The sequence below is a fragment of the Channa argus genome, unplaced genomic scaffold (genome assembly GCF_033026475.1).
Source record: "Channa argus isolate prfri unplaced genomic scaffold, Channa argus male v1.0 Contig023, whole genome shotgun sequence".
NCBI lineage: Eukaryota > Metazoa > Chordata > Actinopteri > Anabantiformes > Channidae > Channa > Channa argus.
In genome coordinates this window covers 453,309-477,881 of record NW_027125242.1, presented here as the reverse complement: position 1 = coordinate 477,881, position 24,573 = coordinate 453,309, and the positions used below count along the sequence as shown (strand labels likewise).

Sequence of the window (24,573 nt, the reverse complement as noted above, 5' to 3'; positions counted from 1 at the left end):
ACTTGAATTTGTGTATACGGTAGCATTGTCTTTGCCAGCTGCCTGGCTTAATGGCTAATCATTTGTTACCTTACAGTATTTTAGCTGATAATTGCTTTATATCAAATAAATGTTAACAAAAAATTAAAGGAGGGAAGAAGAAAAAGCAACTTAGTGTACGTGCAAATAATTTTATCTCTGATGTCAGTCTTGATTCTGGTATATTATGTACCAAAATAAAAACTAAATATCATAAGTTAGCCTACTATTCCTATGCAATATGATGTCTCTTATCTGTATTTTACCTATAAATGGTGAAATGTCCAAAGAAAGTTTAGAGGTCAGTAACATAAATGTTTCAAATCCTTTATGTCCCATCATTAAACTCTTTTATGATGTGTGATCACATTGTTTCCAGGACACAAGATGTAGTCCACCTGAGTGCTTCTACCAGGTGGCCAGCGATGAAGACCTCTGGGGGACGGGCAAGAGGGCGGTGTCTGGCGGCTGGAACCTCTCGGGCGCCGAGTAGGTGGGGGGGTCCGGCAACCCATAGATAGGCAGGCGAAGAAGGCCAGGCACTGAACCTAAAGGGATGTCGGCTGACCCAGGAACGGAGACTGCTGCTGCACCGATCAGCTGGGGAACAGGATCTGGTAATGCGTTGGTTGTCTGTCCATGGAAGAAGGGTGACAATCAGCTTGGGACCGGGAGAACTGTTGGTCAGCTTGGTAACAGCAACAGTCGAAACAACAGCTGACCCAAGCATCAGGAGTAGAGCAGTAGTCCATCCTAGAAGTAACAAATGCATGGACACTCCATAAATTTCCACTGTTATGCTGATGATACCCAGCTATATTTATCTATGGAACCAGATGAAAATAATCAGTTAATAAAGCTTCAAGCATGCCTACAAGACATCAAGGCCTGGATGTCCCACAATTTTTTACTTTTAAACTCAGACAAAACTGAAGTCATAGTATTTGGGCCCAAAAATATCAGAGATATGATGTCCAACCATATTGTTACCCTAGATGGCATAAGTCTGGCCTCCAGTACTACTGCAAGGAACCTTGGAGTTATTTTTGATCAGGATCTGTCCTTTAAGTCACATATAAAACAAATCTCTAGAACAGCCTTCTTCCACCTACGGAACATTGCCAAAATTAGGAGAATACTGTCTCAAAGTGATGCCGAAAAACTGGTCCATGCATTTGTTACTTCTAGGTTGGACTACTGTAATTCCCTACTTTCAGGATGCCCCAGTAACTCCCTAAAGAGCCTGCAATTAATCCAAAATGCTGCAGCAAGAGTGCTGACTGGAACTAGCAAGAGAGATCATATTTCACCTTCACTAGCTTCTCTCCATTGGCTTCCCATTAAATTTAGAATAGAATTTAAAACCCTGCTTCTTACATATAAAGCTCTGAATGGTCAGGCTCCATCATATATAGAAGACCTCATAGCACCATATCATCCCAGTAGACCACTTCGCTCTCAGAATGCAGGCCTACTTGTGGTTCCCAGAATTTCCAAAAGTAGAATGGGAGGTAGAGCCTTTAGCTATCAAGCTCCTCTCTTGTGGAACCAGCTCCCAGTTCAGATTCGGGAAGCAGACACCCTCTCTACTTTTAAGTCTAAGCTTAAAACCTTCTTCTTTAATAAAGCATATAGTTAGTTATAGTTATGCTGCCATAGGCTTAGACTGCTGGGGGACCCACCCCCCAATGCACTGAGCTCCTTTCCTCCTCTTGACCATCTCTCCTCTCCTCTCACCCCGCAATTCTCACCACTGTATGTCATTAACTCTGTGTGCTCTCTCCCGTAGTTGTCTTTGTCTTCCTCTGTCCCCCTCTCTCTGTCCCTTTCTGCAGGTGTCCCCCGGCTTTGAAGCTGTGTGTCTTCCAGCGTGCAGCTACTGGTCCTACCAATCTGCCCGATGTTTTGTTGTTGCTTTTTGTTGCTCTGTTCTTTTCTCTCTCCCCTTTCCACTCACCCCAACCGGTCGAGGCAGATGGCCGTCCACCCTGAGCCTGGTTCTGCTGGAGGTTTCTTCCGTTAAAGGGAGTTTTTCCTCTCCACTGTTGCCTATGGCTTGCTCCAGGGGGAATTGTTGGGTTCTCTTTATATATCTTTATAATCTTGACTTTATTCTGTAAAGTGCCCTGAGATGACTTTGTTGTGAATTGGCGCTATATAAATAAAGTTGAATTGAATTGAATTGAACTAGTTTTTCGGCACCACTTTGAGACAATGCTCCTAATTTTGGCAATGTTCCATAGGTGGAAGAGGTAAATGGTCTGCATTTATATAGCACTTTTCTACCTATTGGCACTCAAAGCACTTTACACTGCTTCTTATTCACCCATTCACACACACTGATTGGGGAGCTGCTATGCAGCTGCCCAACACTCACTGGGAGCAACTAAGTTGGGGTTCAGTGTCTTGCTCAAGGACACTTCGACATGTGACCGGAGGAGCCGGGGATTGAACCAACAACTGAGATTGGTGGACAACCGCTCTACCTTCCTGCGCCACAGTCGCCCTGTAGAGGGCTGTAGACATTTGTTTAAAATGAGGTAAAGGACATATCCTGGTCAAAAATAAGTCCAAGATTCCTTGCAGTAGTACTGGAGGCCAGACTTATGCTATCTAGAGTAATGATATGGTTGGACATCATATTTCTGAGATTTTTGGACCCAAATACTATGACTTCAGTTTTGTCTGAATTTAGAAGTAAAAGATTATGGGACATCCAGGCCTTTATGTCTTGTAGGCTTGAAGCTTTATTAACTGATTATTTTCATCTGGTTCCATAGATAGATAGAGCTGGGGCTGTATTTTTTGCGGCTGTATTTTTTGGCTGAGGATAATTTGGCATGTCGCCTAAGATCCTCAGCAACTTCTACAGCTGCGTCATTGAGAGTGTCCTGACCAACTGCATCACTGTGTGGTACAGCAGCACTACTGTCATGGACCGCAAACACCTGCAGAGAGTGGTGAAGACTGCACAGAAGATCACCAGGACTCCACTGCCCTCTCTGCAGAGCATCTACCACCGCAGAGTCCACAGGAGAGCTGCTTCTATCCTCAAAGACCCCTCCCACACCCAGCACAGACTATTCACACTTCTACCCTCAGGACGGAGGTACAGAAGTGTGAAATGCAGGACCTCAAGACTGAAGAACTCTTTCTTCCCCTCTGCCATCAGACTCCTAAACAGCTGACAGGAGTTTGCATCCATGAAGATAACATAACATAACTGTTACACGGACACAACTGTTTACATGGACACAACTGTTTACGAATCACATTTTGTATTTTCACACTCATTTTTTTTCAGAACGGCACTACGCACTTTATTGCCTTATTGCTATTATTTTGTTTGCTCTTATTTTTATTTTTATTTTATTTTATTTCTATTTTTTGTCTATTCTCATTCTACTTACTGTATGAAATTTAGAGATGAGGGCAAAGTAAGAATTTCATTGTACAGGGAAACATGCGTTCTGTCTGTGCATATGACAATAAACACTTTGAATCTTGAATCTTGAATCTGGGTATCATCAGCATAGCAATGGAAATTTGTGGAGTGTTTTCTAATAATGTTAAATGCCTAAAGGAGACATACATAAATTAAAAAGTATTGGTCCTAACACAGATCCTTATAGCTAACCTTTGTGGGAATGGAAGTATAGCGACTATCCTATTATTATATGCCAAGAGAAGATCGTTGGTGAATTTTAGCAGTTCTGTTTCTGTTTCTATGATGAACTTAAATCCTGACTGAAAGTCTTCATACAAATTATTTCTGTATAGGTGGTCGCAAGGATTTTGGAAATAATGGGGAAATTAAATATTGGTGTATAATTGGCTAAAACTCTTGGGTCAAGACAGGGTTTTTTAAGTAGTGTGTAACCCACTCGAGTAATACACCTCCCTCTAGGTTCGAAAGGAGCCAAGCGTCAGTGCAACAATCACCAAACATGAGACATCAATGAATTTGCCAACTGGAACTTTAGTTTAACTTATATACATATACAACAATACAATGACAAAATATATTTACAGAAAATAAAATTGGGCCCTTTAACTAAAAAAACAATAGTCCTTAATAGTGTTTTTTCAATTAGTGATCACTTTGTTAAATTTAGAATGTTCTCCTTTTGAAGGTTTTCCAAAGTAGTTTTCTAATAAAATCAAGTCAAAGTCTGTGAGTTAGTCTGTTGGTAGATTTCAGTATAAAGTCTGACCTGTCAGTTCTGATGGATCACTATTTTCTGGGTTGCACCCTTGTGGGGTGTTCAACTGTGTATTGCTCCACTGACTGGAGCAATCCAACCATACGCAGACCACTCATCCAACTATGCAGCGGCCGTGAGGGTGCTGGGTTCCTGAAGATCCAATGGGAGGCTCGCCATCTATGGAATCTCTAGGTCTTCTTTGCTGGAATTTCCAGATGGTTCTCACTCCAATAAAAAAACCTGACCGAGACAAAAGAAGTTTTCATTAACCCGATGACAACGGGCTCCTGACGTTCGGCAGCTTCTAAATGAAAACTCTCCTCGGACTCCAATTATTTCTTTTTTATCAATATTATTAACACTTCCCCAACTCAACAAAGTACGTGAGCCATGCTCGCTTCTCTTTCTCGTGCCTGCGCTCTCTCGTGTGTGCGCTTTCTCGGACGGAAACTGCACTGTAAAACTTCCGGGCATAAAAATAAATTAACTTGCCATAAATAAATTTTGATGGTAACATAAACTAAGAACAAACATCAACATGAAGTTGATTTTTGAATGAACATTTTGTTCTACCTATTTATATTTTAACCCTACCTGTGCAACCGGGTTACAAGTGGTTTAGGCGCAACCGAACTACAGTATGGATCTTAGTCAGCCTGGCTACAGTGCTAAAGAGAAACTGGTGGTTGTTCTTGTTTTCTTCTATTATGATGAATAATATGCTGTTCTGGCATCACAGAGAGCTTTTTTGTACATTTTTAGACCGTTTTTCCAGACTAAATGAGATTCTTCTAAATTTTTGGAACGACACTTCTTTTCTAAGTTTCGTGTTTCCTGTTTTCAGTTGCGTGTTTGTGAGCTATACCATGGAGATCGCCTCTCCTGGTTTACTGCCTTCTTTTTCAGAGGGGCAACACTATCGGGTATTGAACGTAGTGAGGCTGCAGAACTGTCAACAAGATAATCAACTTGTGCAGGAGTAACATAAGACAGCTGCACCATAGGTTTTCACCAAAACCATTTCCAATTATCTATGTACACCACATTGTTTGCTGGACACCACCTAGACAGCCAGCGGTTGAATGACGACATGCAGCTGTACATGTACACTGGTCAGATTTGGCAGGGGTCCAAAGAAAACTACGGGGTCCGACATTGTTTTGGCAAAGTTACACACCGATTCAAAATTCATTTTAGCATTAAAGGGTGTTTTTCTTCTCCACTGTTTCCAAGGGCTTGCTCAAGGAAGTTGTTTAATTTTCTCTGCAGAATGAAGTCAAGACTATAAAGATGTATAAAATGCCTTTCAACGACTTTGTTGTGAATTGGCCCTATATAAATAAAGTTGAACTGAATTGAAAATAATAACCAAACTGCCATGATATTTACTTTATTCCCACTTCCTGTTCCTAGTATTTGTTCTGTAGCTTTACTGTTCATTATCCCTCATTTGCACCTGTTCTCACTATTTAGGTCCAGCCTTCCCCACAGTTTCCTGCCAGATCTTCATCATCTCACTCCCAGTTCTTGCTCTGAACTCTTGGTTTATCTGATCGTAGCAATCCTGACTTCTGTATTTTGGACTCTGTTTTCCAGCAACTTTTGGTCTGAGGTTTGGTGAATATATTTTAGTTTCCTTAGCCTTTCCCTGTGTGTTCATTTGTTTAGTAGTTTATGTTTTTTATCTGTGTCTATTTTGTTTGGTGTATTTCTGTTTTATAAGTTTCCTCGTCTTTTACCGTGTGTTCATTTAGATTTATTTTTCATGTCCTAGTCTTATTTTATTCCTGAGCCTTTTGTTGTGTTAATTTTGATTAACTATTTATCCCTCCTGTTGTCGACATTAGTTCTTATTTGTCATCTTGTTTTCTTTAAGTTAACTTCTTTATTGTTAGGTCAAGTGGATAGTTTGTCTTAGTCTTATCTGTCTTGAGCCTGTTTCTTTGTCCCCTCCTGTTAGGAGCGATTTCTTGTCAATACCGATTTGTTGTCATTTTCTTGTGATTGGGTTTTTTTTGTCATTAAATTGTTACCAATAAACTACTTTTGTTTAGTCAATCCCTCTCACAGTCTCCTCACTTGGGTCCGCCCTCGCCCAAATTTTGGTACAATCATTACAAAAAGGTCAGACTGTGGTTGTGCTGGACATCATCCAGAGTGTTCTTGCAAAAGCAAAGTTAGGCACTCAGTAAAAACTACCTTGAGAAAAAACAATGTGCTTTATTTTAAAAAATGCCAAAAGGCCAAAAATGGGTCAGAGATTAAGACAGTCTCAATATCTGATAGAAAGGATTAACTGCAATACCATAATAAACCTTCATCTGTATTGCTGGTGGTATTTGATACTAATAAAACAGTGTGTTGTCCTCTGAAATGTTCTGTCCAAGCTATTTGTCTTTAAATAGCCCTCTACAGTTACAATCTTCAAAGGAACATGACCTTTAGGTTTAGTATAGGATATAGACAAACCAGCTTTCATGACACAACAGGAGCTATCCTCCTAAACAGGACGCTATCTGACTTTTTAAAAAAAGGATTATCTCTTTTTGCTCATTTATGAACAGCAGTTATTACAGTATGTAAATCCTTGAAGGGGTTTTATTTGATTTGTTTCACCATATAAGCTATTAGACGTGAACTAAAAACAGGCAAAAAAAGTTTTAGTAACCATTTATTTTATGTTTAACTATATAAATGGGAACTTATTACTAGGGGAAATAAAAATAAGCAGCTGTTTATTTCCAACAGCTTCCTCTAAAAATACTATACCAAAACCAGTTTTTAGTTTTTGTAGGAACCCAGTCACTCTCCTCCATTAGTACTTATCAGTTTTATTAGTACATGGAAGTGGCCTCTGTGTCACACGAGACGTCATACCTGTTTAACTATAAACATTAGTACAAACATGTAATTCAGATGTACCCATGAGAAGACCATCCTTGTATACAAACCAACCTTCAGAAGCAACCAAGATGATACCAGTAAAATCCTGCTCCTCAGTAACATCATGCAGCAATTATAGAATGTAACAACCATGTCCAAAGTTAAATGCATTTTTTCATTTTCTTTTTAAATTTAATACTTAACAATTTATACTAGTATTCACATCAGTAATGAGCAAAAAAAAATATTCAAGCTTGAAATAAAAGATGGCGTGAACATGCTAACACTCACACTCTTCATCAATTTAAATGCAAAATGAGATAAAAGACAAAAAAGAGTAACAATACTTCTGCAAATGCATTACTGCAGTAAATCAGTTTTATATTGCGCCAACCCTAAACGTTTTAACCTCAATCATGACCACATGTACTGAATCATGGTAAAAGACCTGGTTAAAATTTGAAAGACAAAATCCTATTGTGCAATGGTAGAATTATGATGGGATATCATTGCTGCAAGGTACATGGTTGCATGATGATTTTTCAAACAAATGTAATTAAACAAGGTTCTACTGATTTCCTGAAATCAATAAACAATCTACTACAGCTACTAAATGAACTTACTTTTAATCAATGACCAAGTGATGACCATGAGAAACTGAACTGAAACCACTGAAACCTCACAGGGTATTTTATTGTTAAAAATTTGATATATTTAGAAAAAGGTGACTTTCTGTAAAAACAAATACGCAAGCTACTGATGAGTGTGAATCTTTGTACTGAAATGTAAGATCTAAATCACCACCATACTTATGATCTTTAGAAAAACTGCAAAGTGTGTAATAATCCTGACCTCTCTCCATCCAGCCCTCACCCACCTGGACTCAAAAAACTTACAAAGTATGTTGTAAATGATTTTAGTTCAGCATCCAATACAATTACTCCCCTGCAGCTCAAACAAAAACTGGAACACTTATGACTCAAATCTTTTCAATGTAACCTGGTGCTGGACTAACGGAAGGCCACAAAAGCAACACCTTCGAGATCATCAAACTGAACACAGGGGCTTCACCATTTACCCATGACATCAAGTTTGCAGATGTTTCAACTGTGGTGGGCCTCATCACTTACAATGATAAAGCCAACTACAGTAATGAGATCAGCCAACTGGTCCAGTGCTGTAATGATCTCTTGCTCAATGTAGAGAAGACAAAAGAGATTGTTGATGACTTCAGAAGAAGATGGCCACAGCATATACCACTGCCCATGAACAGTGTGGAGAGGGTGAGCAGTACCACCTTTCTTAAGGTCCACATCTCAGAGGAACTCTCCTGGACCAATAATACCACACCGAAGGCCAAGAAGACTCAAACACGCCTCTACTTCCCACCACCCATATGCTCTTTCCTCCTTCCCCCTATTCCCCCTGACCATGGACAATAATTCACCCTTTATACACACACAGACTTTTTGCACATAAAGACCCATTACACTCACTTACAAACTTGCACCTTACTGTAAGCATTTACACCATGTCATATTTGCTGGTGTCGGTAATTGCACAATTGTCCATGTACACTCTACACGTGGCTCTATTTCTAATGTAAAAATACCGCCACCCTGTATAATACCCATAAAAATCAACCTATATAGGTTGATTTTTATTGGTTTTAGAATTAGTATTTATTACGTCATATTTATTTCCAATTGTCTTATTTGTTGCACAGCAGTTTTACACTAGAGTGTAGAGTGGAGTGAAATGGTATTTCGATTCTTCAGTATTCCCTGTACATATTGCAAAGCAGTGTTAAGCTCATGCGCTAATTTACAGTGGAAGGCCACACAGTGAAAGTAAATGGTCTGCACTTATTTAGCGCTTTTCTACCTATTGGCACTCAAAGGGAAGGTGTACATCTGCCCAAGAAGAGTCTCCTCTTTGAAAAACAGGATGCCTTACTGCTGCTGAATTGGCTGCATAGTTTAATAAAACAAAACATACCAGTTTGCACAGACATTGTGAATAGGAGACTCAGGTCCCTTAACCTTATGGGCAGAGTTGCAAAGAAAAAGGACATTATTCACATGAAGCAAGAAGTTACTTCTTGCTTTAATTTAATTTAGTGCATATTTAGTTTTTTAAGCATTAAACAAATGATGTCATTTTTGAGGTGAAGCCAGCCTGAAAATAGTTTGAAAAATATGGAAGGTTTAGGAAAGGCTAGATTCTTTATCAGTTTCCTATATCCACATGCTGCATTTTATATGAAACAATCAGGGCTCAACATGAACATTTTTACTTACTGGCTATATGGGTAGTGGTCTTCCAAAGTTATGTAACATTTCCTCTGGCCACAATTTTAAAATTGATAGGGGTTATTTGGCATGGAAAATCTCTTAACCTGTTCAGTGGCGTAATTCCTACAATCAGTGGATATTACAAGACATTAGGGATGCACCATCCCTGAACTACTTGAACACCTGACTCAGAGAAGCTTTCTGATCAATGTAGATGATCTACACTTTTACACAGGTCTGTATATTGTACATAACTCAATAATTTAATAGTGACAGACCTATCTCTGAGTTTTTGTTACACCTTTCATGTACCACCACATATCCCCTCTGGTTCACATCTCCACTATGTTCTTCATAGGGACTTCTTGTTTACAATATTATGTGTTTTCGGTCACTCGCACACAAGAGCAAAGCAGTAAGGCTTCAAGATGGCTCAATGAGCAAATACTCACACACATTGTGCACCTAGAGCTTATGATAGTGTCACATTGCAATTATTACAGACTACAACTTAAAAAAATACCTATATAAAATTCCACCCGCCGCAGAGTATAGTGGGAATGACCATAGTACTTAAAAAACACCCTCTGTTGGGTGGTTCGTGGGTGTTAATATCAAGCCCTGGACACAATCTAACATGAAGACCTTTGCAACACAAACTTGTAATAGTCCTCTACAATAACATTTTGCATGTCCTCTCATGCCTGGGTGTATTCAAGTAGTCTTTCAGGAGGCCATCAGAGGACTTCATAGTGTCCTGCAAAAGCAGGAGGGAAATTAATTTAACTGTCATTAGCTACGATGCAACAGCTGCTTTAATTCCATTGTCCAACTAGTGTCTTAACACGCAGTAATACGCACTTCAATGGTAATACATTTTTAAGTTATATGATCTTTTTGATTCCTGGAACAAAATCTGATCAAGGGGTGGTGTGTGCCACAGATTCTGTAATCAAAAAGGCAAACACAATCAAGTATTTTCAAAAACATAACAAACTGGTGATAGCAGCATAATCTCTTGGGCCAAAAGATAAGATAAGAAAAATCATTACAGAGTTAAAATTTCTTCTTGGGTGTCACAGGCTGGTATCAGCTGTCTTCATCGTTGGAGCGCTGACAGAGTTTGCTAGGGTGGCAGTGTCTGGCTGGGCATCCCTGCAGAAGAACACAGCTGGGTTTTTACAGGCCCACATTGCCACTTCTCCACCCCCCCCTCCTTTACCAGGGCTTGAACGCAACAGCCGGCTGTTATTGTTCACCCCCCCTAAGCGACTCACATAGCGGTCTCTTATCCTCTCCGCTTGGTTAAGCCGCATCTCACAGTTCTGAGTGTGGCTGGAGAGGTAAGCAGCAATGTTTCTGGTCCGATAGCCTTCCTCTCTGCTACGCCCCAGTAGCATGGATATATTGGGGTTCCTCAGGGCGTAGATAAGAGGGTTTATGGCTCCATTTGCCCAGGCTAGCCAGATGGCCACAGTGTCCATTGCAGGGTTGAATGTGTAGTCTCCCATTGCTGTAAACAACCCCATTAAACAATATGGCCCCCAACAAAAAATTATAAAAACAATCATGATCAGAACTGTGGTGGCTGTTCTCATTTCACTGTAAAATCGCAGCAAGTACGCATATGTGGTCACCGGCCTGACTCGGATTTCTGAGAGCCGCACTGTCTTACAGATGTTATAATGGCAAAAACACATGAGGGAGAAAGGCAGAAGATAACATATAACTATAAGAAAGATGCTATACGCCATCCCTATGCGTGAGGTCCCAGAGTGGAACACATACATACAGTGGTAGAAACCTCGCTTATGTATTTCTGTAGGCGTTGGCACTAAGAAATACCAAGGCAAAGAGAAAATAACTGCAGTTAACCAGACAGCTATTAACAACTGTGCAGCTTTCTGGCGGCCGATTTTAGCCTGTGGTTGTCTTACTATGGCATAGTACCTGTCAAAGGAGATCAAAGTCATAGTGAGTGTAGAGATAATACCAAAGCAGGTGTTGAAAAAGCCATTGGCCACACAGAAATGATCCCCAAACATCCAGATACCGTCCTTACTGAAGAGCATAACAAAGGAGAACGGCAGACAAAGAACAGCTGTGAGGAAGTCAGACAGGGACAGGGACATGATGAAAGCATTGGTCACGGTTCGAAGCTGTCTGTGTTTGATGATGACAATGATAACTGCTGAGTTACCAAGGCTTGATAGGAGGAAGATGGAGACTAGTACCAAGGCCTGAGCTGCCACTGTGATCCCCTGCAGGATAGAGTTTCTCTCAGTGGCACTCAGCACTGATGGAGTTGATTCCTGATGGATTTGACTGAGCTCGCTCCCTCTTTGGTCTCTGAATGCCGATAGGTTTCCTGTGGCTCCCACTGTGGCCTCTGTAGTGGTGGTCACTAGGCTGGTCACTATGGAAACAACCCTAAAGAACAATAAAATTAAGAAAAGATGGAGAAATCATGGTGCTATCAGCACAGTCTGATTACAATACCATTTATTGTCATCACTACTGTCAACAATGTATGTATATTTCCCCACAAAATGAAGCTGGGTGCTTTTCCGTTGATATGACAGTGAAACGGTTCCTGCATTTTGGTATAATGCAAAATTAATATTTTTATGTCTGTTTATGTGTAATCGCTCTCTTTAGAGAGTTATGTGTGTTTAGGGATGTATGGGTGTTTTGTAGCAGCCATGTGCACATAGTCAAGGTACATGGTGGATTACCTTTATCGCCAATATTAATTTTTAAACCATAGCAAAATCATATTTTTATCACACATACTTTGAAGGATAATGCATTGGCTGTGATCTACAGAAGCTGGGACAGTCATTTGTATTTTGAAAAATTATAGCATAACAACAAAATGAGGTTTTATATCTCGAGGTAACAAGACAAATTATCCCCTTATGATGAGATAATGGAATTAAAAAAGAAAACTGCATCCAGGGCAGTTCTTGGCTTCTGTATTAATCACTAACTTCACCAATTAGTGTCTGTTCATTAAATTTGAGACATTAAATTTGAAAAATGAAAAAACATTTAAATTTCTGTTTCAGGATTTGATCTGTTGTCTTATTTACAATAAAAATTGGTTTCAAATGATTTGCAGATCACTGCATTCTCTATTTTCTTTCATTTTAGTATTTTGGAAATAGCTATCCTAAAACGAGCATGTTTCTTCAGATTAATAACTGGTTTTCTTTGTGCTATATCTTTATAGGAAAGATGGTAAGTCAAACAAAGAGTCAAGTACTGCACCTTGGAACAACAGGTGAAGCAGTGCCCAGCAGACTGGTGAAACCTCGTCCTAAGTTGTCAGTTGTGTAGTTGCTGCTGCTGCTGTGCAGGCCTGTACTAACAGGTGAATCCATCGATGAAGCACAAAAATAAAACAACAAAGCTTATGCCTTGTCCCATCCACATCAGTTCAGATTACAGTCTGTCACCGTTGATTTCCTGGATTGAGCCACAGCTGCTAAAAAGTCCTCTTCGTCATATTTTTTCTATTTTCATCAACAGAAGGGAAGACAAAGGGAAGTCACATCTAAATTGATGAGCCAGTGTCAGCTGGTGTTAATCGGTTGTCATATATATTTTAGTGCAATATATTTTAGCAAGTTAATATTTTCAAGTTCTTGATCACCAATAACTGTGTGACTAACTCTGTTTATTAAATTCCAATTATACTTCATTGTGCAGCTAGTATCTTGTCTATGTTTGTCTATTCTTATATTTTACGGTGGCCTTTTATTAAGGTCCAGCTCTCACATAAGAAGTTATCAACTGATGCTTTGATTGATCCACAGGAGCTCATTATTAAAAATGTATGTGTTCACATTTCACAAGGAGCTTATTAATTAATAATTACAAGTCTGACAGAATTCAAATGTTTAATTAGTATTTAAGATGCTGTTTCTAGGTGGAACCACCAGCTGTCTATTTATTTAAGTCTGGTCTGAAAATGTACTGATTATTTATTTTGTTTACTAGTTATATCTCTTGTAATACTGGGCCGTGTTACCATATATTATATGTCCCATTGCATTTCTGATGTAATATCGTCGCTGCAGTGAGGAAAAAAATCTACAACCTGAAATATTCAACAATAACACACAGGCCTAAGTGCTTTAACCCAGTAACAAGGACCTTGAACTGCTGTGGCCTAACGGGACCACAACAAATGCCACAGCAGCCTAATAAAAACACAAGCCAACTAAATATTTCTCTAATACATGTAGTAATTAAATAAACGAGGTCCCTAATCGGGAGTTGCACTTTACTCGTTTGGATATTTGCAGTCCACTATGCCAAAGCATAAATGTCCCTTATTGACCACGCTTAATCATGATTATGAATCACGCTGTTTTTATTCCTCCTTTTCCTGGTGTTACAGAAGCTCCGACATTTGCTCATTTTGGTACAGGCAGTCCACAGAAAGCTCCACACAAAGACACCTCACTCATTCCTCATGTGTCCGCTCAGGAAGTTCTTCTCTTCTTGGTTTTGAGAGCACAGCAGAAAACCCAGGACAGCCAGCATACACACACAATACCCCATCTTTAAATGCCGCACGTCCCCATGTAGTGTTTGGGTTCTGGCCTCTCAAATTGTCTTTACACAGAGGAGAAGAAAATTACACCGTTCACTTATTCTCGGATGTGATTAGCGACGATGAAAGAAAAAGTCGGTGAGACTGCGGCTCCCACCCTCCTAATTACTGTCTAAAATTTTTAAAAAATGCTCTGATTCAGTGTCTTCAATCATAATCGCTCCTCAGTCAGACAGTACCTGCTTCACAAGCCCCAGCATTCAGCTGCACATCTCTCTCTGTTTACCAAGGTCTCTCTCCCTGCCTCCAGCCTCTGGCTCTCTCGCCCTTTATGAAGCCCCGCCTTCCATATGAACAAGCTCACAGTTGTGTGACGTTTAACAGTTGCCATGAGAACTGGTGATAGATTTTACGTCTCTGTTCTCGTGTTTGTAAGTGATACTGTTGAAATTTGGTATCAGCCCAAAACAATCTTGACTTGCTAGATGATTATCACAGTCTGTAGGTAAATCACATAAACAGATCAGGGACGATGGGATACAAAACATGTCCTAATTTGGTCAGCATCAGTCTTGGTCTGAGCACCAGCAGTACAAACTACCCATTCTGTATAAAATAAGCCTACCCAGCATGATATCCTTCTATGGAAGTCTGAGGCTGCCTATTTAAATAATTGTTTTTATCAAAGTAAAATTTTCTGATTTTATTAATAATGACTACTTCACTTTTAACTAAATAGAAGATTTTAAATCTTAAATTATTGAGAATTTAAATTCACATGTTTTAAAAGTTGCAGAATGTCTCTGCCCTATGGTGTACACTTTATTTCTGGCTACATCTTGTAGAGAATAACTTTCTCAGTCTCAAATTTAGACTGATGAGTTTCTAAGACAATTGGTTTTTGTTTGGCCATTAGTTGTTTTAATTTACACTAAAAATGACAAGTCAATCTAACTATAGAGGAATAGCCAAATGTGAACTTATATTACTGTTTTACTTGACACAAACTTTTTTAAAAAATGCTTTAACACTGAGGAGGGACATGCACAATCCATTTAAGAGCATCTGCACTTGAATTTCTAAAAAAATGATCAGTGGATCGGACATAAAAGTAAACATGCAAATTTGATTTGACCACTATTATGAGCTCAATTTTACCTAAGAATGAATTGTTTTTACATTCATTTTGGTGTGTTTTATGCTCAATTTATCATAATTTTAATTAAACTAACAAAACATAAAATAAATATACAATAAGTATGTATGTGTTTCCAAATTTTTTTCTTGCCAGTATTTCTTGCTAGTATACATACAATAGCAGATGTGAGTAATGTTAAGTATACAGTATATGTCTTTATACAGTTATTGGACATTTAATTTTCAGTGCTATAGCGATGTAATTTAAAGGCACAGTTGCAGTTAATACCCTAATGGTAATGCAAAAACTGATATTTCTAACTATTTATTTGTTCAAGTGAGTTATGGCATTTGGGAAGTACATACATTAGAAATGTTAGCAATCATAGCAGTGTTACATTGGAATGAGCAGAAGAAGCGTATGCTTGGTCTCGTCTTTCGTACGCCAAAAAACGTGGAAGTCAGAATAATAATGAGGATTAAAATAACATTATTGTGACTGCTAATAGAATTTTTTGAAGGAAATAGATATTGTGGTCGATACTCCAGCATAGTAGGTGGCGGTAATGCATCTTACCATTGGATGCCAACCGCTATTAAAGACGAAGAAGTAGAAGAAAAAGAGAAAACGAAGAAGAAGAACCTTATCATACCAAATGAAAACACTGGAATTAGAAGGCACAAAATCGTGTTTTTAAGTATTATTGAAACATAATGGGTAAGATAACTTCAACGTGTCGTTTTTGTTTAATCTGGTTGGCTTATTGTTGTTATTGTTAGCTTAAAACAGTTTCTCCCCCACATTGTGGATTTACTAGCTAGCTTTAGCTGCGCATTTGCTAGAAACCAGCCTTTTACAGCAGTAATTATACGATTTTGTAATATTTAATTAACTGGTGATGTTTGAAAGACCTAAAAGGTTGTCGTTTTTCTGCACATAATTTCTGAATCTTCGCAGGCTATATTTTTCTAATATATCGCTCTCTGGACAATACAAATATTTTAGTTTAACTGTTGACAAGTTGTGATTATTTTTTCAATCCTGTTAGTCGATGGGGTGCTATTTTTGTTTGAATTTGGACTTGGAGTCTCAAATTTGGAAACAAGTTATTTATCTTTTTTGTACATTTATATTTACATGTAGTCATTTACCATACACTTTTATAGAAAAGTGAGGTACAAGGCAAACCAAAATCTAAGTCAAGGAGAAAACATCAAAGCAAGTTTATTTAATTTTTTTATAGATTTAAGTGCATAGACGAGTTCCGTTTTCATCAGTTGTTTGAATATCGGGAGTGAGCTGAGTGTGCAGAGTTTGGTAGCTCACTAATCACTGAGCTGAAGTGTTTATCATTAAGGCTGCGAGTATTACATCATTCAGGTAGTTAAAATAGTCTTTATGCATTCTAGATATACATCAAGATGAATGCTTAAAAAAGTGTTTTTATATAACCCTCCGGAGATATGTAGCCACTAAATAACTTTCCCATTGTGACCATAATATAGTGATATGTTAGGTGAGTCAGAAACTAGCTAATGCCAAACGGCTGTAATTTGCTAATGTCACACTAGACATTCTTTATGAGACTGTGCAGTTACGTATATGTATGGCAGTTTAAATAGGCACCGGTGAAAGGAGCATTGTGACAGTAAGGTAAAAGAAGTTAAAGAATTCTTAGGGACAAGTTTGTCTTGGTCATGTAACGTTATAGTCACAGTATATCGAGCTAGCATTAGCGTTTTGGGTCTTATCACAATGAAATAGTGTTTAAAACCTTGTCTAAACGAGAAAGACACTCATCGTCTGTATTTGCTGTTAAGACAATTAAGGCAGTGTCCTTAGTTTATAATGGTTAACATATTAACCTGTAAAACTGAATACTACCAACCCTAAGAATCAGGTCCCACACACCGTGTTCTTGTTATAAAACCACACATTTACCTGTAAGAAAGGACTTATGCTGCCAAACTGTTGTTTATTTGTAATAACTGCTGTGTAACTTTGCAGCTGTGGCCATGAGCTCAACGTGTCCAGGACTGTATTGTGGCAGGGTGCTGGTCAATGGATCAGTGGAAGGAGAGTGTGGTGTAAGTAAATGGTCTGCACTTATATAGCGCTTTACTACCTATCGGTACTTAAAGCGCTTTAAATTGCTTCTCATTCACCCATTCACACTCACAATAACACACACTCACACACCGATGGCGGAGCTGCTATGCAGCTGACCAACACTCACCGGGAGCAACTAATTTGGAGTTCGTGTCTTGCTCAAGGACACTTGGATATGTGACCGGAGGAGCCGGGGATCCGTCAACGACTGTCGAATTGCTGGATGACTTCTCTACCTTAAACATGAGATTTCTGTCTGATTTCTGGTGGGCTGGTGTGTATGTGTGGGACTGTGGGTGATTGCCTGCCATTCAGCTGGCCTCTAAAGTAGTGTAGGGATCATTGTAATTTAAAGAAAGTTTCTTAGGTACCTTATGTACTGCAGCACATGGGCTCAGATACAGATGTCTTTGGCTTACTGTTGATGAATGTAAAGATTACTAAAAAGCCTTTAAACATTTATAAAATGTAATTTATGTTTTTTAACAGCACCACCACCCATTATAACATACAATAATAAACATAAGGTAGCATTACCAATATCAATAAAAAATAATTTTAAGTGTGGCTGTTGGGCCTCTGTTACATTTTTTTATTAAGAGTTTTTTTTTTTTTTTTAAATCAGCTATCTCAATCTGTCCTGCCAGGTTTGTCCTCGTGGAGAGCGGGCCAACCTCCAAAAGTTCTGTGAACGCTGTACTGGGTCCCCAGACCTCTACGATTGGCTATATCTAGGGTTCATGGCCATGTTACCTCTTGTGATGCACTGGTTCTTCATCGAATGGTACTCTGGAAAGAAGAGGTGAGAGTGCACACAGGATTAGCCTGGATTCATACTGACCTTTCATAGATAAATGTAGCCCTTCTCTTTCATTTGAATGGGAGAAATATTTCCAGGAGGGATTGGCATCATGGGGGCCTCTGCAAAAATATATGGATCTGGTTCAACTTTTAAAGTTAGATCTGGATTAAACTTTTCTGCAATATGACTTCATCTAGCAAGTTGCTGTGTTGCTCAGTCAAATACAGCAAAGCACATAGTCACCTGCATATGATGGCTTTTAGGACCAAGAGTGAGTAGGTTACTGCTATGCTTTGATTGCTTTGATCATTTAGATTTGATTGCTTCTGGCTGTTGTAGTCTTGTCTTCTCTTCCTGAGCGTCATCGCCTGAGTGAAGACATGAGCGCGGCCGCAGTCAGAGCTCTTGTCGTCGTCGTTGCAGATGTTGTGCCCGCAGTGGCACGTGCTCAAGATCAGCACGTTCTTGTTTCTCTTGGCGCGACAAGACACCAGGGTCACCCCGGGCACGGCGAAAGCGAAACCTCGAGGAGCGTGGGGGCCCCCAGAGCGCCAGGAATTCCTGAGGCGCCAGGAACTCCCGAGACGCCAGGAACTCCCAGGCCTGTTGCTCTGCACGGTGCCCACGAGGCCCAGGCCCCAGTGGCGGACACGCAGCCCGAGCTCGCATGAAGTGAAGAAGTCGTCGCACGTTACGGTGCGCAGGGCGCCGAGGCCCTCTTGAGCTCAAGGTCCACGCGGGTCCCGAGCCGCGGGCTTGCAGCTCGAGCAGCCGCCACCGCGTTCCCCCTTCTGCTCCTCGCCATCCTCCTGCTTCTCGTCTTCGCGCTCTCCTTCTGGCCGTCTTCCTCTTCCTTGGCAGGGAGCAAGCCTGTCCCCCGGCGATCTGATCTTGTGTCCCCCATGGAGGGGGGACCTTCTTAGGGGCATGTGGCTCCGAACACATCCCTGTCGCTCTCTGCATCCCAGAGGCTTGCGGCTGCCTCACCAGGACCGGTAGGCACCCGAGAGGAGCAACAGGCCCACGTAGCCCCTGAGCTCTTTGGGTCCCATGTCTCGCGCCACAAGTCCCCATACAAGGCAGCCATCAGCTATCTTGCGCATCTTGCGGTCACGAACAGCGAAAAGGTGGACGGCGCGTTCTGTGTGCAAAGGTGAACCCTTCGGGGGAGCGCGAGGGTTAAACTTCTAAATTACATTTTTGGATTTTAATCAGCTCTTAAATTAATGAATCAGACCTGTTGTGCGTTAATTATTTCTGCATTAATTTTGTTGTAATTGTAATGTTTGATATATATTTAGTTGACTTAAATATGAATATCTGGGTTTTGTTCAGTTCCAGTGCTCTGCTGCAGCATATCACAGCTATGTTGGAGTGCAGTGTGTCAGCTGTGGTTACTCTGCTGGTAACAGAGCCAGTGGGGATGCTCAATATCCGCTCCTGTAAAGTCCAGATGCTGTCAGACTGGTACACTATGCTGTACAACCCTAGCCCAGACTATGTCAACACATTACACTGCACTCAGGAGGCTGTGTACCCACTGTAAGTACTGCCAACAAGTTGTATTCCTGGTAATGTGAAATTGACTTCATCAGATGGTCAGACCAATATGTTGCATGGTAGGTTTGTGTAAATAGTAAATGGTCTGCATTTATATGGTGCTTTTCTAACTTATTGGTACCAATAGAGCTTTACAGTGCTTCAACCATTCATACTCACAATGACAAACACACTCACACACCAATGGGAAAGCAACTAAGTTGGGGTTCAGTGTCACTCAGGGACAGTCTGACATGACAGGAGGAGCCAGAAATCGAACCAACAACCCTGGGGCTGGTAGACAACCCACAGTAAGGTAGAGCGGCCCTCCATCAATCCCGCAGTTGTTGGTTCGATCCCCGGCTTCTCTGATCACACATCGAATTGTCCTTGAGCAAGACACTGAACCCCAACTTAGTTGCTCCTGGTGAGCGTTGGCCTGCTGCATAGCAGCTCCCCCTTTGGCGTGTGAGTGTGTTTGTGATTGTGACTGCGAATGGGTGAATGAGAATCAGTGAAAAGGGCTTTGAGTGCCAGTAGGTAGAAAAGCGCTATATAAGTGCAGAACATTTACCATTTACAAATATGCTCATGTTTTCCATCATGTACTCTAATGATTTTCTGTATATTATTGCTATAATAGCTGTTTTATTTCATGTCTTTTATAGCTACACCATTGTGTTGATCTACTATGCGTTCTGCTTGGTGCTCATGATGCTGCTGCGCCCTCTGTTAGTAAAGAAGATAGCTTGTGGTCTGGGCAAATCTGACCGCTTTAAGAGCATCTATGCTGCTCTGTACTTTTTCCCCATCCTCACTGTGCTGCAGGCTGTGGGAGGAGGACTGCTCTGTGAGTATTGCCCATCTTTAGCAGAAAGAAGTTGTATTTCAGATACAACTGTGGTTGGTGTTTTTGACCAGGTTATGCAGCATTCATTATTTGAATTTAATCTGTTGGTGTATGCTGCTTTTTTCTTTCAGATTATGCATTTCCCTATATTGTACTGGTGCTGTCTCTGGTCACACTGGCTGTTTACATGTCTGCTTCTGAGATTCAGGTAACAACCTTTTTTACATTGGATCTCTTTGTATTGTGGAGAAGAATTAAACATTCTAGACAGTAAATTTTACCTCAAAAAGTCTTTAAAGGTCATTTTATATTGGAGAGCTGCTACAGCAACGCTTGCTCCAGTGTTTAGAAAAACTTTAATTTACTGGGAAATTCGAAGCATACTAGTTATAACAGTCTTTGTTAAAAATGAAAAATCAGTGTAAATTTCAGGTTGATAAAACAATGACAACAGCCATAAGTTTGATCATTTAATGTACAGAAACGATAATGGTAAGCAAAATGAACAGCAACAAGCAGGTATATGCAATATGTAAGGTCTTTTATGTACTTAAAAGCTTTGTTTAAGATGTGTAAAGGGTTTTTTATTCCAAGTTTACATGAAACAACAGATGACCTAGCAACGTCTATATAATTTTTACATTCAGCACATCAAATTGCCCACACTAACATTATGACTGATGTTAAAGTTGTATAAGGGGTATTAATTGTTTTTGTTTAGGTATTAAAAATATTAAATTTGATCTTATAAATAGGGCATAAACCCTGAACAAGGTAAACGGCATAAATATGTTTTTTATGGTTCAAAGTAGCAAATCCAGCATTAATGAGGCTTGTAATTAGTCCCTTTTGTGCATGCTATGTTTGGTGCTTGTGTTTTTTTTAAATTATGTGTTCTCTAAAATAAGCCACAGCTAGTGGCCTATTGATCACTACAACAACAAATGCTGTTGCGCTCACCAGCTAATGTTGTAGTTGTAGAAACCGGTGCTCCAGCAGCGTCCAGTACATGGCAGACTTGTGCCATAATGGTTCCTCAGTTGTTTCTGACCAGCTGAACCAGTGTCCTCTAAGCTGTTTTACAGGCACTTTTCAGACCATGGAAAGTGCCTTAACCTCCCATTATCTTCTATTTATGTACAAGTGTTTGTACACATAGTGTACAAGTGTAAAAAAATACATAAAAAAATCTCAATTATTATTGACAATGCTATTTAGAAAATGACAAGCTCTTACTTTTATTTTTTTGTTCTTTAATCTAAAAAATAATTTATAAAGCATTTCAAATCTCTAAAATTAATGCGTTTGCACAATCTTATTACTTCTAACCCATTCCCTTTCTGTGTGTTTGCACACCATCAGACTTTTAAACACCTGGTTGCCAAGAAGAAGCATCTCATCATCTTGTTCAGCCACTGGCTGCTCCACGCATACGGTATCATCTCCATCTCCCGACTAGATGAGCTAAAGCAGGACCTGCCACTGCTGGCCCTCGTTCCTGGTCCGGCCCTGTTCTACATCGCCACTGCCAAGTTCACAGAGCCCAGCCGCATTCTATCTGAGGGTGGCAATGGACACTGAGCATCTTTCATCAGAATCCATCTTAAATAAAATTTAATGAATTGCTACAATCGGATCTTAAAAACAGACAGCAGTTTTAACTGACTAAGCCACTGGTTTTAAACAGGGTTTTATTTTTTGCATTTTAGTGTGATCAAATGTTTTCCCCAAGTGACTATGGTGAGACTTTTATGAGGTTCTTATGCCTGGCTGGGTATATTTATTTAACGCTAGGGAACAACTAAATGATCAAGATCAACCTTAAATGATGTAACTATACCATACAAGTTATGGAATGATAAGCATCTGCTTTAGGTTGTTTTTTTTTAATTATTATTATAAAGCTATAGATGATTTTATAAAAAATTGTGAATTGTTTGTTTTAAGGAGTGCATGTTTTGTCAGATATTACCATCAAGTGTTCACATGGCTGAAGTATTATTAAAACAGGTTCACAAAAAGAGCTTCCCCAAGGGAAAATGACTAGCTCTTCGCTATTTATCAGTTTTCTTAAAAAATTGTAGTTCTGAACTGTAGAATTAATTATACTGTATGTATTCTAGCAGTGTAGTGCAAATAATAATGACAAATGTCAGTAACTTCTTTACTCCAAAAGAATTTGGCTTTAAAGATTTAAAACAGAACAAATCTGATATTGTTCCTATCAGAAGCTGCAACCAGGGTATTTTAACTTAATCATGTAGATGAACAATGAATGGATTATTGATAAATTTTCTGATTTAATATTTTTAGTTTCTATTACTAGAAACTAACCTGCTATTCCTTTGTCATCATCCAAATGTGCATTTAGTTTTTTTAAATTAATTTTCTGTTACATTTTTGTGCAAGTAAAATGTTTGAATCAAAGAAATTTAAGATCTTTAATTATATACTAAAATCCAAATTTACAAACTATATGTTTGTCTATATTGTTAATTTTGTATTTCAGTGTACAAAAAAGGTAATGACCCCCTGTGCAGCCTATCCCCTAAGCTTATTTTTAAATGATGCAGCAAATGGCACGTTTTCATTTAGATGATTCAGTCTTCAAGAATTTTAGAACCCCCTACATGCTAGTTTGTTGATCTTCCCACTAAATGTGATAATCTGAGGCAAAAACTTAGATTAGGTTAGGGGAAATGTGTAGTGTCACTGCTGTATATTTTAGTGTCCTGAAGTTACATTGAAATACATAGATGCAAATTTCTTGTTAGTTTTGTTCTCTGTGTCCTGAAATATTCTACAATCATAAAAAGGGCAAGTTATTATAATATTTACAAGAATTCAATTCATTTATTTGTAATATTTGAATTCTAGTAAATACTGTATTTATGTTCAGTAAAATAAATGCACACAAGCTCAAATTGCAATGTCATTTAAAATAGTGTCCTATTTTTTTAAAAAAAATTTTTACATACCAGTATGATTTCATTTCACACCACATGCGTTCTATGTTTAGTGAAGTCTGGCAGAAGAGCTCAGATCTCAAGAATTGAGCTTTTTGAGTCTGAGTTTAATTTATACCTGTTGTCAGAAGTGACTAAACAGTGTGGTCTGTTTGCTGTTACCTGGGATAGAGAATATGCTGATGTCACCATAGACCAGATGTGTTTTACTGCCTTGGGCAAATGGACTTTGGCTCCATCCAACACAAAATGCTGAGAACACAAAGTAGATTTATTTGAATTTTCTCCATTTGTTCATAGATATGGCCAAGAACATGATCAAATTTCCAAACCAGATAAATAGATCCCTTGAAAACAACTTAATCTCAGGGATGTTGGTGGGCTTCCTGCACTACTTCCATAGCATTTCTATAGGATTAGGGTTAGAACTTTGGCTTCGCCCTAAAACAATTCTGAAAAAATCACTTGGGTTTAGGGTCATTGTCTTCTGTATGTTGAGCTTCAGTTTGTGACTACATTAATATTTTTCTGTAGAATTTCCTTCAAACAACTCAGAATTCATAGCTCCATTAATGATTGCGAACTGTCCTGGTCCAGAGGAAGCAAAGCAGGGCTTTAATATCTTTAAATAGATTTTAGATTTGTGAAAATCTAATCATGTTTAGGTCATATTTATACACACAGGCAATTCTTGGGTTTCCAAACTATCACGCACCAGTATACATCACTAGGAACCGGTTCCTATATGTGTCTTTATTAAGTGAACTGGGTCACTTTGCTCAACAGGCCTGCTGTTCCACTGGTTCTATCATTAAGGGTATTCCAGGTAACTTGGAAAACCTGCTAGCTGCATCTGTTATTGTGTAAAATACCATTTATGAAGGCTGTCATCCATTTTTGAGGTAAATTGTGACAAGTGTTGGGGTCACTTCTAGCTTCCCTTTGCTCTTAAAAAGCAAAGTGGATCCACCTTGAAAACATAAGCACAGACTTCCTTTAATGTCATTCGTACATGAGTGCAAATGATATGTCAAACCCTACGTGGCAACTGTGGCGCAGGAAGGTAGAGCAGTTGTCCACCAATCTCACTGATCACATGTCGAAGTTCAATTCAATTCTACTTTATTTATATAGCGCCAATTCACAACAAAGTCATCCCAGGGCACTTTACAGAACAAAGTCAAGTGTCCTTGAGCAAGACACCGAAC

General features: G+C 39.3%; 2 protein-coding genes across 3 annotated transcripts; one reads left to right on the top strand and one right to left on the bottom strand.

Moving 5' to 3' along the window:
• Positions 1-5,366: 5,366 nt before the first annotated feature.
• Positions 5,367-14,329, bottom strand: LOC137115706 (G-protein coupled receptor 135). Its single transcript, XM_067495495.1, has 3 exons — positions 14,201-14,329; positions 12,671-12,915; positions 5,367-11,830 (listed from the first exon to the last, which is right to left on the bottom strand). The coding sequence occupies exons 2-3, from the start codon at positions 12,781-12,783 to the stop codon at positions 10,477-10,479; spliced, it is 1,467 nt and encodes a 488-aa protein (XP_067351596.1). The 5' UTR covers positions 12,784-12,915; positions 14,201-14,329; the 3' UTR covers positions 5,367-10,476.
• A 1,331-nt stretch (positions 14,330-15,660) lies between these two features.
• jkamp (jnk1/mapk8 associated membrane protein) lies at positions 15,661-23,329 on the top strand. 2 transcript variants are annotated; one of them, XM_067495471.1, is made up of 7 exons: positions 15,661-15,816; positions 17,107-17,186; positions 17,856-18,010; positions 19,346-19,552; positions 20,218-20,399; positions 20,531-20,607; positions 21,762-23,329. In XM_067495471.1, exons 1-7 carry the CDS (start codon positions 15,813-15,815, stop codon positions 21,978-21,980), a joined length of 924 nt encoding a protein of 307 aa, XP_067351572.1. In that variant the 5' UTR covers positions 15,661-15,812; the 3' UTR covers positions 21,981-23,329. The 2 variants fall into 2 exon arrangements, with proteins under 2 accessions (XP_067351572.1, XP_067351573.1); XM_067495472.1 differs by lacking the exons at positions 15,661-15,816; positions 17,107-17,186 and adding an exon at positions 17,193-17,474.
• Positions 23,330-24,573: the final 1,244 nt, after the last annotated feature.